At 34.4% G+C, this 14627-nt stretch overlaps 1 protein-coding gene across 1 annotated transcript; it reads right to left on the bottom strand.

Annotated features, from left to right (window-relative positions):
• Positions 1-995: 995 nt before the first annotated feature.
• On the bottom strand, positions 996-12992 carry LOC114841552. The gene is made up of 10 exons (XM_029126573.1): positions 12787-12992; positions 12517-12636; positions 12323-12440; positions 11987-12251; positions 11819-11920; positions 11664-11754; positions 2191-2327; positions 1995-2127; positions 1113-1335; positions 996-1020 (listed from the first exon to the last, which is right to left on the bottom strand). The coding sequence occupies exons 1-9, from the start codon at positions 12940-12942 to the stop codon at positions 1285-1287; spliced, it is 1173 nt and encodes a 390-aa protein (XP_028982406.1). The 5' UTR covers positions 12943-12992; the 3' UTR covers positions 996-1020; positions 1113-1284.
• Positions 12993-14627: the final 1635 nt, after the last annotated feature.

The raw sequence follows: 14627 nt of genomic DNA, 5'->3' as shown, positions 1-14627 counted from the left end.
TTTTGATACTGCTGCTATGTTCATGTCGTGCCGAAAAGTGCCGCACCGAAGAAAAAGCCAACTTTGAAAGAAAAAAGAAAATGAGTATTTTTTCTAAATATTAGAGAATAATTTTTTTTGCGCGATTTTTCTTCACCCCCCCACCCTGAAGAAAATATGAGGAAAGTTTGTTGATTTTTCATTATTTTTTTATTAGTATGAAGAATTAATAAACATAATCTCAACAATATAAAAAATCAAAAAGTATCTCATCACCACCCCACAACCGTCACAGACTGCAAACTCAACAATGATCAAAATGAAAGAACTAATGAAGACTCATCAACTTCAACAAATTCCAATATCAACAACAAAGAGAACTTGAATGTAATGAACCTCCTCAAAAATCCCCTGTCAAATGTATCTGTTACTTTTAATAATTGTTCAAATATTCCAATCTATCTGACAAAACAATATGAGTAATAATAATAATAATAATAATAATTTATGTTTATTAATTCTTCATACTAATAAAAAAATAATGAAAAATCAACAAACTTTCCTCATATTTTCTTCAGGGTGGGGGGGTGAAGAAAAATCGCGCAAAAAAAATTATTCTCTAATANACTCATTTTCTTTTTTCTTTCAAAGTTGGCTTTTTCTTGATAGCATTTCTCTGCTTCCTGAGCGTTTCGAAGTATATTATCTGTTAGTATTTCATCGTATTCACTAAACATATCTTCTTGTGTATTCATATTTCACTTTTTGAGTTAATTATTTATTATTATGTAGTTTATTTTTTAGCTTTTTGCACTGCGATTTGTTTCGTTAAATAGTGTCTAATGGATCAGCTGATCCGTGTATGGTTGGGATAATGGGTTATGTTTGTACCGCAAGATGTCGCTAGGGGTTATTGAGAACGTGTAAAATACCACTAAAATAGCATAGGACGCATGTAAAACTGGGAACGTCTGTTAAGTGAAGAACGATTGGTGGTGCGTGTAAAATTCAACTTACCGACCTCCAAACGCCCCTGTTAACCTGTACTTTACACGCACGCATGACATAAAGATTTTTTATTAATAGCTTAGTAGTCTATTAAGTCCAGAAATCAAGACAGTTGAAATTTTTACCAAAATAATCACCGATCATATGTTGCATGGTCATCAAATGATTCGAGGTAGAGGAAAAGTTGAAGACATTGCAACACCCTATTTTATCTAATGGATAACTATTCAATTGAATCTTTCCTATTTCATGTAACACAATGGCGTTGAAGAAAAAGAACAACGATAACGGGGTGGTCTATTGCATTGCCAAGAATACCGTAAAATAAGACGCTGCTGTTTTCAGTACCTGCGATAATATTAGAATATTGTAATCTTATCTCCTTTGCAATTTTCGTAAAGAAATTATATATTAGAAACCAATGGTGAGGAGGAGGTACAGTAGACTCTCACTAGTTGCTCATCGAAAGGGCTGTAGGGGTATCATTTCCAAGAAATGAGCAATTTTTCACCGGCCCCCACTCCTTAATCAATGCCAACCCAGGTTCTCAGAAAAATGAAAGAGAATGAACAGTTTTATTTTTGAATAAAATTATTTCAGGATGAGTGCTATGGAGTTTTATTCACGTGGAGTTGGTGTCCGAGTCGAAGGCGAAGACTGGCCAACCACGCGAGTAAAAATCCCCACGGCACTAGTAAACGATATTTTTCCGTAGTCATTTTCGCTTATACGAATTTGGGCAAGGGCTAATACCAATCGCCGGACGGGGAAAAGCGAAGAGCAGTACGGAAAAATATACTATTAGACCACTGTGTTTACGTCTGGAGAACAAAAGACAGCGATAAGGCAGTCGAGAGTGGGGAACAGCGCTCTGAAACGAACAACAAATGGGCGTGCAACTAGCAAGAGTTAACCAATGACTGTGCGACAAATGCCGGAGACTAGCTGTGAACTTCAGCAGCCTTAAAAAAAAACTAGTGATAGTCTACTGTAATTCATGATCTTACCACAGCAAAGGTATTCATGCCCATGACAATCACTTTTCCCGCAGTCAAAACAACTGGATTTTGCGCTCTCAAGAGCATCAGAGGTATCAATTTCTGGGTTTTTATCGAAGCGTTATACCACTTGGCGCTTGTTCTGAAATTTAACAGTGCAATTAATAACGTGATGAAGCAATATGAAAGAGCAATTTGAGCGTACATAGTCTCCTTCAAGTCGGAACTGGCGTCCATCACTCGTTGAGCCACGAAGCACTCCATAAAGAGATGCATTATCTGAGTTATAATGTTGACAACGAATTTCGCCATTTTTTTCCAATCATCCATACTATTCACTATCTAGTATTGTTCGATGGAGAGCAGGTCAAATTATTCAAAAACGGGGATTACACTGACAGAACAAATTAATTTTATCAAGAGAATTATATTTGAACCAACTATCATTTGGTTGTTAATTTTCAAATAAACATGACTTCATAGTGAATACCAGTTATCTCTTCTTGAGATACATTTTATTGGGAGATATCGAACTTCTCTAGAATTGAAGGGCTTTTGATTTGTCGCAATAATGAGAGTATTAGATATATTTTCTCTTCATACGAATTATCTAATATCACGATGCAATTTTCGAAGAAATTTCACTTCATCTACCGCTTTGAATATAAACAAAAACATGTAGCGAGGTTTCAAGATCCTTACGATGTCAAATCTGGGGATTAGTAAATAAGACTTTTCGTAGTTTTAAATCCCACTTATTTCTTATTCACTTATTTCGTTTGATTTTTTTTTCTGTCACTTGACAGCGGTTGATTTTACGTTAGGTTGCGGTGCGAGCATTACAGGCAGCGGAGTGAGCGATATTGAAATCGTACTTATTACCTGACGGCGGGTAATAAGGCTCAATAGGCTCCTACTTTCGTTTTTCATTTATTTTGTAAATTTGGAAAAGAGTTAGATCTCTACACTTCAGAAATAGCATTTTAAATAATCAAATGAAAAATTGAAGCCATTGTTTACATTTGGAGTTAAGGTTTTAAATCTAAAATTCGCATTTTCCCTTAAGTGAGCCATACACCTCTCCTATACCTCCCCCCCCAGGCAAGTTACGACGGGACGTAACGTTTAAGAGCTGCTAGCTCCCTCCCTCCGTATCATATTAATGTATTCTTACACACTTGACAAACAATTCAGTAGTGAAGTGGTAAACCGGTATAAGTCGATTTTGACTATTACCCAATTTTCAATGAATATCTCAAAATCTAAGCGAAATAGCAAAATTTTCGTCACTACCTTTTTTGTAGAGCAAATTGAGAGCTGCAAAAAGGAAATTACAACAATTTCGCTATTTACAATAGTCAAAATCGACTTATACCGGTTTACCACTTCGCGACTGAATTGATACACATCCTAAACGACTTACTTGAAGCCACAAAACTTAAAGTATAATTAAGTTTCTTAAAACTCGATTTATATCTTATGTAAAGTTCCACAGATAACAATAACATGTATTATTAAACATACTTATGTCATTTTGGCTTGTACAATATTTCGTCCATCAAGTTCGACAATGTATGTATGGCAGAATAAACTTTAAGGTTTAAAATGCTTAAAAATCAAATTTATTCTCATGACTAAATACGTTGTTATCTCAATCAACACGATCATACGTTGTTCCAATTAAATTATAATTGAAGGGAGCATTTCGTATGTCAAATCAGGATGAATATTGATACGCGGAAAAATCTTTGAGATTGTAGTAAGATGTCGTTGGGTTGAAAGAAGTTGATATTTCTTTACTAAAGAAATTGCATTAGTTTACAATAATAGAATCACAGATTACGGCAATTCAACACAAACTTGGATATCACAAATTTCGTTCAATGTGATGTATGGAAAGCTCAATTTAAACATTGGCTTCATTCGAAAAAACAACATTCAATTCATTCCTCAATGTAATCATCTCCTAGGTACAAAGTTTTATCAATTCATAAAAGTAGAAAATTTCTCGACTGGATATTATATTAGATTAAAACAAGCAGGGATGTAAGCCTTTTTGGCAGAAGCCATGTGACATTTACTTTTTTTTTCTACCAATTCCATTGGTAATAAACTTCCGAATGGATCCGTACAATTTCGCAGATGATAACTACTCAGAAAGCTATTCATATTGGTAGGGGGAATGAACCACACCGACCTCTGATTCTGTCAGAGCTATACAATTTCATCCTGTAATGTCATAAGAGCTACAATTTTACCAAATTTCAACTTCTTACTTTTTTTCTCGAAAGTTATCGTGCGCACGATGATTTTTTCATAAAAATGAATAATCCCGATTATTACCAAACCGTTCTGGCATAACAATATTTTTATTTGATTTTATACATCTTATCATGATGAATATCTTGACATAAAAAACATCCAATTCAGTTACTTTCTTTTTGAGATATTGAGAAAATGGCTATTTTTGTCACAAGGCCGAAATAGTATCTTACATTACAAGTGTATAAATTGGGGGGATATGAGCGAGTGGTGTGATGTTTTTAGCGAGAGTCGTAGGCTACGCAAATTCGAGCGGTGTACTTTTTTACATTCCTTTTTTCACAAGTAAAAAAAGTGGACTCTTTTAACTACTCTAGAATACACCCAAAAAGACCTACTTCACACACGAAAATTAGTAAAAAAAAATTTTCATGCACATATGTCGAAAAAAAATTTTCTGACCAGTGGGGGGATTGCGGGTTGAGGCGAAGCCAAGGAATGCAATCACACGAGTCCAATTATTTTGCAATTATGATAAAAATTGATGTACCATTTGAGAAAATCTTTCTTATATAAATAATAAAACAAAATAAAAAATAATGAGCAACTTCAGGTTTGTTGCAAACCATAAAACGTTTCTTACTCTCCAGTCGACGGTATATTTTTTTTCTCCGATATCCAAAATGGAAATGAGAGTGGAGTATTCATATTTCATACCTCACATTGAAGAAAATAGGTTCTAGGAGAAATGTTCCCCGAAAAATGTCCCCCATTTCTTTTTTTTCAATCTCAATCCTTGAAAAGTTCCTCTTTTTTTTCCTGCCTCAATCCTCGTTTTGTTTGCATTCTTATTCCTCTGAATGGCCAGTGTTTACTTGATTAAACCGATATGTAATATTTCGGTATTATTGTGATTTGGGTTTGAGAGGGGATGGGGGGCTCATTGAGAGTTGTTATTATCGTATATCGAGTAACGTGTTCATCAGGCTTACCGTTGTCAGTGTGGTATCGCTATTCGCAGGGACTTGTTGTTGCATATAATCAATTAAAATGGTGGATATTGTTGCTTATTTGCTGCTCGGCTCTGCATTTATGCTGCTGTCCATGGCATCTTATAAATTTTGTCGCAGTAATTCTGGCAGGCAAATGTTGGTGACTGAGAGTGGTTTAGCAAATAAGCAACAATATCCACCATTTTAATTGATTACATGCAACAACAAGTCCCTACGAATAGCGATACCACACTAACAACTGTAAGCCTGATGAACACGTTACTCGATATACGATAATAACATCTCTCAATGAGCCCCCCTCCCCCACTCAAACCCAAATCACAATAATACCGAAGTCGAGATACGCGGGAGCGTATCGGCCAAGAAAAGTTTTAACATCAGGCCGAGCGCACCGCGCATCTATACACGACGTCACTTCCCCTTCCACTGCCTCTATATCACCTCCATTTAATATAATGAGAACGGGAAGACAAATCGAAAAACCGTCCTTAGTTACACTATATAAATCGTCTACGAGCTTTTCAGTGGTGTAACTGTTGGGTTATTTGGATTAACAATGCTGAAGATACGCGCATAGCAACGGTTTGATATTCTCATTCTTGCGATTCACATTATAAAGTGTGAGTTTTTGTTTACGACGTTGGCAGCGTCGGCCCAACTGAGCCTCACATTGAACGTCGCAGTGTTACCACCAGTGCGTTTAACCATGTGTTGTGATGTTGTTATGGACAACCATGGAGAAGAGGTTTCTATTCTCCATGTCGATAACTACGGGAATGTTTTCTTTTCACTTTGAATCACTCATTAGAGTAAAACGAAAAATTAACTCTTTGTTCTATCTTTTTTCTTTTGTCGAAAATTCAGATTTCTTCTCGTCATATCTATATCCGGTCCTCGGAGATAAAAATAGTTTGTGAGGTTATGGTTTATGTTTGGAAATTGACAGAAATGCTATTTATCGAATATTGTGTAATCAAGTGTTAAATGTTGGTGGATAGTTGAAATTGAAATGACAATATATATTTTTCTTTGAGGGATAACAGAAAGTGTTTCCAATTCCGTGGGAAAAACTGTTATAAATTAGGTTACGGTGAGATACGCAGAATACGAAAACAAACTATTCTATAGTTATTTTTGCTAATAAATTAGCAATATGCTTCTGAATGGTCAGTTTGCATATAATTTTCTTCCACATGGAGAAAATATAAAATAATAAAAAATTACAATGTGAACATAGTAATCGAGGACCATACCGAAACAATTTTAAAATTTGATTTATCTTAAACGAATTTTTACTCATGACAAATTAAATTTTACTTTTATTCAACTACTTTCTACTATACCGCCTCGCAATTTTTACTATGTTCAACAATAAATTTCTTGTGAAAAAACAAATGAGTTAAATTGGAGAGAACAACTTCCTAATGATATGAAAATAATTCTTAATTGAAAAAATGTGCTTAATTTGAAAAAATGAATGAAATCTCGCTAAAAAACAAAAACAAATGTTTTTGTAAAAAAGTTGCGCCAAGAAAAAGTTTTATTTGGTTTTTACTGGAAACTTGAAATTTTTTAAAAATACAAAGAAATAAAAACGAAAGCCAAGTCGGGAATGTCAAATAAATGAGTATAGTACACAATCAGATTTCTATAAGAAAAATGGATCTCAATAAAAAAAGCATTTTTTTAAAATTCTCCATAACATAAAAAATCAGTAGGGGCAAGACCAACGTTCTTGGCGCGTATTTTTTCTACTCACTGGCTATATGAATCTAATCCTCCATCTGCTGATCCGCGCCAAGGACGTTGGTCCTGCCCGTACTAATTTTTTATGTTATGGAGAATTTTTTAAAAATGCTTTTTTTATTGAGATCCATTTTTCTTATAGAAATCTGATTGTGTACTATACCCATTTATTTGACATTCCTGACTTGGCTTTCGTTTTTATTTCTTTGTATTTTTCAAAAATTTCAAGTTTCCAGTAAAAACCAAATAAATCTTTTTCTTGGCGCAGCTTTTTTACAAAAACATTTGTTTTTGTTTTTTTATTACATACCGGTTGAATCAAGAAGTAAATACTGGCCATTCAGAGGAATAAGAATGTAAACAAAACGAGGATTGAGGCAGGAAAAAAAGGAGGAATGTTTCAAGGATTGAGACAGAAAAAAAAGAAATGGGGAACATTTTTCCGGGGAACAAATATCCGGTAACCAAGAAAATACCCCACAAAAGTGAGTAATTATTTTTATGTTTATGACACATTTCAAACAATTCATTGAGTTCTCAAAAACAAAATAAGCTAAAGTATAAACTCAACTTACAGTTTGAAGATAAAAATTTGATATAAATTCTAAACGAAAGTCAATGTAGATGAAGTCATTTTGACTGACCGTGTGCTCAATTGGCAGTTTAGTGTTATCAACAAATATTAATTTGAAAATGTCAAAATAACACCTAATCTTATGTGAATATTAATTTCTCAAAGTTGAACAAAACATTAAAATGTAGAAGAAATCTCTAAAAGTCCATAGAAAATAGAAATCATAATAAAAATTCTATGCCTAATACTTTGAATTGTCGTCAAAATTTTATAATCAATAATAAATGTTTCTCCACCCTGTTTGTACAGGATTTCCCTATTCAAACGAGAGATTATTGTTTAAGAAAATACTTCTAGAAAAAATTGATGGATTAATTTTTTACACTCGTTAAAGTTAAAATTCGTATAAGAAATTACGCGAATTATGATAGTGACGGACGCGTCCTGTCACTATTTGTATTTTTTTTTTGCTATTCATTTCGCCCCAAAATCGTTAATAAAGTTATTATTCATTTAAATGGACCTATACTTTACATTATATTCTTCTACAGACGCACATAGTACGTTTTTCATTATATCTCGTCATCAATGAGATATTAATGATTTTAGGTTGCATGGTGAGGTAAATTATCGAAAAAATTATTGTTTACGGCTGTTTTACGAGTAAACGGTGCAACATACGGCAAAAACTTTCGCATTCAAAATGTTCCCCCATTAACAGTACATTGATTTGATTTTATGCTTTTTCGTCATATCTCCATTATCTACAGAGCGAGGCCGTTATATGAGAACGCGAGTACTCCACGCGATTATTATCCATTGGTTGAACCTAATTCTAAAACGATTTCGAGGTCCATGAGTTTTTTTGTGTGGAATTCATGTTTTTTGGGTCGCTGATTACGAATTCATCCGATATTTCTCTAAAAAATTCGGCGTTCAATTTTTTATGAACAATTTAATTGTTTATATCGCCCTAGCCCCCGAAGTATGATAGGTAGACAAAAACTTTCACATGATCAATTATTTAGAATTTCATAAGGAATAATTTATGGAATTTCTACGTACCTTTTCAACATTCCGAGATATAAACAATGAAAGAGTTGCGCGAACCATCGCGGGCCCACCGCACGCCGTGTGTAGCCCGCAAACGGAAGGCTTGGAGCGTCCCTTTTCACCTCCTACAATGCTCTCGAAATCGAGTATTTAACACACTATCGTTGTTGACATTATTATGACATGATCAATTTATTACTGCTGCTATCATTAAATGAGAGCTACCACTTGTTTCTACTTGTCTCACGCGGTGGGGCCGAAAGCGCTGCGATGGGTCGCGCAACTCTTTCATTGTTTATATCTCGGAATCTTGAAAAGGTACGTAGAAATGATAAAAACATAAATTATTCCTTATGAAATTCTAAATAATTCATCATTTGAAAGTTTTTGTCTACCTATCATACTTCGGGGGCTACAGCGATATAAACAATTAAATTGTTTATAAAAAATTGAACGCCGAATTTTGTAGAAAAATAACGGATGAATTCGTAATCAGCGACCCAAAAAACATGAATTCCACACAAAAAAACTCACGGACCTCGAAATCGTTTTAGAATTAGGTTCAGCCAATGGATAATAACCGCGTGGAGTCCTCGCGTTCTCATATAACGGCCTATATCCCTGTAGATAATGGAGATATGATGAAAAGGCATAAAATCAAATCAATGTATTGTTAATGGGGAAACATTTTGAATGCGAAAGTTTTTGCCGTATCTTGCACCGTTTAGTCGTAAAACGGCCGTAAACAATAATTTTTTCGATAATTTACCTCACCATGCAACCTAAAATCATTGATATCTCATTGATGACGAGATATAATGAAAAAATTTAAAATACGAATTATGTGTAAAATTTAATAACAAACATCTTTTATTTGAACCATTTTACGTTATCTTTATCGAGTTTGCCGTTAAATGCATTGGAGCGCGTCGAAACCTCGCGCAAGCGCTAACGTGCCACCTGCTTGGCTCCGATCCCCGATAACTCCTTGTCTGTCATAGTTAGGGGAAAAAGTCATAAAACAAGAAATGTGTATTATTACACGTTAAACATCTTTTGTTCGAAACTTTGTTCCCTATCTCTCACCATTTTTGTGATATGATGGGTTAAACAATTAAATTGTTAATAACAAATAGAATAGAATTTTTGTGAAAAAAGACTATCAAATTCGGAATCAGCGAGCCAAAAAACATAAATTCCACACATCAAAACTCACGGACACTGAAATTGATACAGAACCAGGTTCAGCGTACCGACTAATAATGGAGTGGGGGGAGCACTCGTGGACCGAAAAATCGATATGAGGGGAAATGCGACTGTGTGACTAACGGGAGTCCACTATATAACTCTACGAGACCGAACGCGCGCTACAGCGCGCTGTAATTGTAACAATCATAATTGAACATCTCAAAATAAAATTAATCATGAATTAAATTTGCCGCCTCAGACGACTGGAACCAATGAGGAATAAGCGTGACAGGCTTGCGAGATATCGATAGTTATCGACTTTAAGTGTATGTTCTTTTTAGAATAGGATTGAGTAGAAAAAGAAGAAACGTCTTCCTCTTGAAACGTATTTTCCTCAAAATATCTGATTCTTCGAACACGTACAATTAGACTCATCTCATGAACTGAAATATTAATGCAATCCAAATTAGGCAAAAGTATTCACATTATATTTACATGAAACTCAAAATCAACTAATGACCGTACTTTTGATAATAAAGATCGTAGAAAATTTACATTTCTTAAAAAAAAAAAGACCATACCGAACTCTACCTCTGTCATAGCTATGACATTTCATCAAATACAAAATACCATAAATTGTTGTTATGACTTTTTAAGTCATATAGTAGAGATGAAAATCATTGATAAAATAACGATGTGTAATTTTTTAGAAAAAAAGATTTTTGGATAAATTGCTCTATGCCCAGTTGTACTGAATCGATTGACATAAAATTTTATACATAACTGTGGGCTCATAATACAAATTAGTACCCAGAATTTCAGATGTCTAGACCAAGCTTGACCCGTATTCTGGACACCACATTAACTTTAAAATAAAAAAAATGGAAAACCGCTGATATCTCGAAAACTTTGAATGGGCGGGTATACATATTTTGATCGATCTTGATAGAAGATATCGTGACAAATATTTTGAAAAAAAAGTGAATCGGTCCAGTAGTTTAGGAGATATTAAGCACAAGTTTTTCACAAAAAGTTGAATATCTTCTAAACTACTTATCCGATTCAGCTCGTGAATAATACAGTTCTGTAATATCATAAGAGCTATAATCCTACCAAATTCCAACTTCCTATCTTGGATTTTCAACGAGTTATCGTTTCCACAACGATTTCCTAGTAAAAATAAAAAATGCCGATTATTACTAAACTGACCCTAGTTACGTAGCAATATTTTGATTTGGTTCGATAGATATTATCGTAAGGAATACTTTCCCATTAAAAAACTTCAATGCGGTCACGTAGTTTATGAGATATTAAGGAAAAAAGATTTTTGAAAAATTGCTATATCTCGGAAACTACTGGGCCGATTGAGCTGAACTTGGACCCACAAATGCTCCAAAGTAATACCAATTATCTGACAAAATTTCAGATTTTTAGCTCAAACTTTGGTCCTTTTTTCGGGGGGATTTATAAAAAATTTCCGAAAAATCGGCATACATATTCCGACATGCATACATACATTTTCTAAAAACATCATATTTTCACGTTTCATGACATTCTACATCATTTCCATGTAAAATTACGAGATCGTAAAAATTGTCGATTACAAGGCTTCCATTCGGAAGCAAAAATAGAACTTTTCCATTTTTGTGGTGAATACATGTGACTTGACTCCAAGGGCTGTTTTATTTGATTCAAGTAAATGTATCTCAAGAAGAAATAATTTATATTCACCGTAAGATCTTATTTATTTGAAATTAATTCAAGTATATAATACTTGTTTCAAGAAAGGAAGACCTCAATAAAAATAATTCTTTCTATCAGTGTACAATCTGATGACAATACCTGCACACCAGTTATACTCATTAAGGTCATATTAAGCCCAACTGTTCCGAAGAAAGACCAAAGGTACATGTCTCTAACTTTTTCTGCAAACCTGTTCATTGGAATTTTATTATCAATCCGGTGTACTACGATATCATCATCAGATGATGACATACTCTATTGCACGCCCATGGATCATAGCGCAGCGTTTCATATACTCATAACATTCGTCATCACTTTCACACTCATCGTGCGGAGGCAGATGTTCAATTGCATATCTGCAACAAAAAATTTACATTAAGAAATTCCGTGCTTGCAATTCTATCAGTCATCTTCTACGTCACCCCAATCCCTTGAGTAATCCATTTGCATGCTCAGCAAATGTGAACATTAATAGATCACATGAACCAATGACTGTCAAACGCGTCAATATACCAAATGAAGTTGCACACCAGAGATAATAATACCAAGTGTCCACATCAACTGGGCCAAATTCGAAGGGCATCGAAAATCTCTTTGCTAATGTGACGTTGGGGTATAGAAGATGAACAGTTAATCTCTCCTGCAACGGTTCACTTATGTAACTTGCACAACTCAACCACATCGCCGCTGAATAAATTTCGGATTAGTTACATATCAATGGTAAGTCAATATGATCATTTTCGAGCTAGATGACTCACTCATATATATCTTCACGAATTTTTGCGCGAAGACACTGTAATCGTGGAGCATATGGAGTCCATTATTTTTCGGGAGAATAGTCCAATTACATTTGATTTGCTCCAAGAGGTGAACCATCTATAAATTGAGGGGACGATCGGCAATTATTTTACCCTTTAACTAAACGATGAATGCTTGGAAAAACATAACTTGCCATATTATAATGGCAACAATTATTCACGTATTTTGTCAGTAGAATTAAATCTGTGACGAAGGGAACACTACAATCCAGAACTATCTCGATATTGCGTCGATTTACCCAAAAAGCTGATAACTTCAATAATATAGAAAACGTAAACCATTTTAATATAAATTCTTGTCGATATAACACAAAAAATTGAAAACTTAAATTTGAACGATTACAAAGCTTCCATTCGGAAGCAAAAATTGTAAGACCGGAGACAAATTAATTTTTCAATAGTACCTGCACTGTCAGCATCATGCTGAGAATAGAAAAGGTGATAAAGGCAGTTGCGAGGTGTACCCTCATAGATTGATAGGGCCATTGGCCCATAAAACTCGTCACCTTTTTCATCATTTTGTAATAGGGATGGTTCCAAAAATCATCAGCGTCCGACATTTGTGCAGATTCTTATAAATTCAACAAATCCAATTGAAAATAAACATGACCTTAACGGAAATTTATCTAAAAATATTGATGGAGAACAGACTGTTTCGCAATGGATTTATGATAGGACTAGTCTTAAAAGTCCATATCTAAAGTTCTTCCTCTGCTCAGCATATCACGTACTAGCAGCTGCGTTGGGGCATCAGCCCTTCTAAGCATGATCGATGAATTAAGTATTGGCTCACAGGGGGGAAGAAAAGAAACATGTGTGATTGACAGTGATGCAATGATTTTTTTAAATACTTCGCGAGGAAAAGAATTTTCAGTTCGTGGCAAGCATTAGCAATTGATTTCCACACCTTTCGATTATCAAAGTGAAGAGGAAAGGCAAGAATTTTCAGACTCTATGGCGTCAGCTCTGACTTATTTAATACGAAGCGAGTACGAATAGAAGCAGAAATAGTGTTAAAACGAATAAAGAGAGAGAGAAATTTTTTCTGTACGATTCCTTAAGGCAATGACTTCTCTTTGAAACTCGAAGCGTTCAAAGTGGACGACATCACTACCTGAGTAAAAGAGTTGAGTTTTTTCATGACACAAAAAACGGTATTACTATAGTAAACCCTGTTCACCTTAAATTTATGATTTTATATACTGAATCGATGTATATTTACGAATTACTAACGGGAAAAATATTAGAAAAAGTCGCTCTCATAAACTAGAATTTATTCGGATGTTATGAGGTGTGATTTCGTCCCTTTCTGGGACCTAGGTTACACAATATAAATTCCACCGCTATGAGTCATCCTACTTTATAAGTAAGTGCTCAAACACATGTACGGGATGGTCCTCAATACTCCGTCTCACCTTCTCGAGGCATGGATTCTTCAAGAATTCACAATAAATGGTATACATTTAGAATTTACGTTGTTTTATCGAGTAGTGAGGTATTTAACAAACCTCACCAGCTCTTAGCGTAACCCAGGATTCACGACGAGAACGTTGCTGGTGGGTAGAATCTCAAGAAAGAGATAAAAATAATATGACAATACAAAAAAGGGAAAATAATCAATTAATTGAAAAATTGAATTAAATCAAATTTCAAAAAAAAATCAAATATTAATTCTAAAAATTAATTGCACCTCTACACTTTGGTGATAAATTGATCAGTATAAATTAAAAAAAAAGAAAATCATTTATAAGTTGAAAAAATCGAAGTTTTCGTGAAAAGGCCCGGTAAACGGCGATTCTAACCTCGCTTCGCTCGGTTAGATCGCGGTTTACGGGCCTTCTGACGAAAAATTGCATACGTCACACGGTCCAAAAGTATTTTCTGACGAATGTGATTATAGGGTGTAGAAAAACAAAGCCACATTCGTCAAACAATACTTTGTGGACCTTGCGATGAAAATAACTATTATGAGAAGGTATAACCATAATGTTACCCAAAAAACTACTCTACCCTCGATTCATTTAATCATTAATCGGATATACTTGAAGTGATTTTATTACCACAACGACAACTGAAGGAAATTTGAGAGAATCACTTATGTTTGAAAAGAAATAAGTAGAAAGACAATAATAACATTATAATATTTTCTATTTTATTATATAAATACTCGCAGAACAAGCACCGCCTCATTTCATTGCATAGCCGAAAACACCATGAAATATGATGCTGCAGTCTTCAGAACCTG

The sequence above is a fragment of the Diachasma alloeum genome, unplaced genomic scaffold (genome assembly GCF_001412515.2).
Source record: "Diachasma alloeum isolate Michigan unplaced genomic scaffold, Dall2.0 Dall_scaffold_00798, whole genome shotgun sequence".
Lineage (NCBI taxonomy): Eukaryota > Metazoa > Arthropoda > Insecta > Hymenoptera > Braconidae > Diachasma > Diachasma alloeum.
This window is presented reverse-complemented; position numbering and strand designations above follow the sequence as displayed.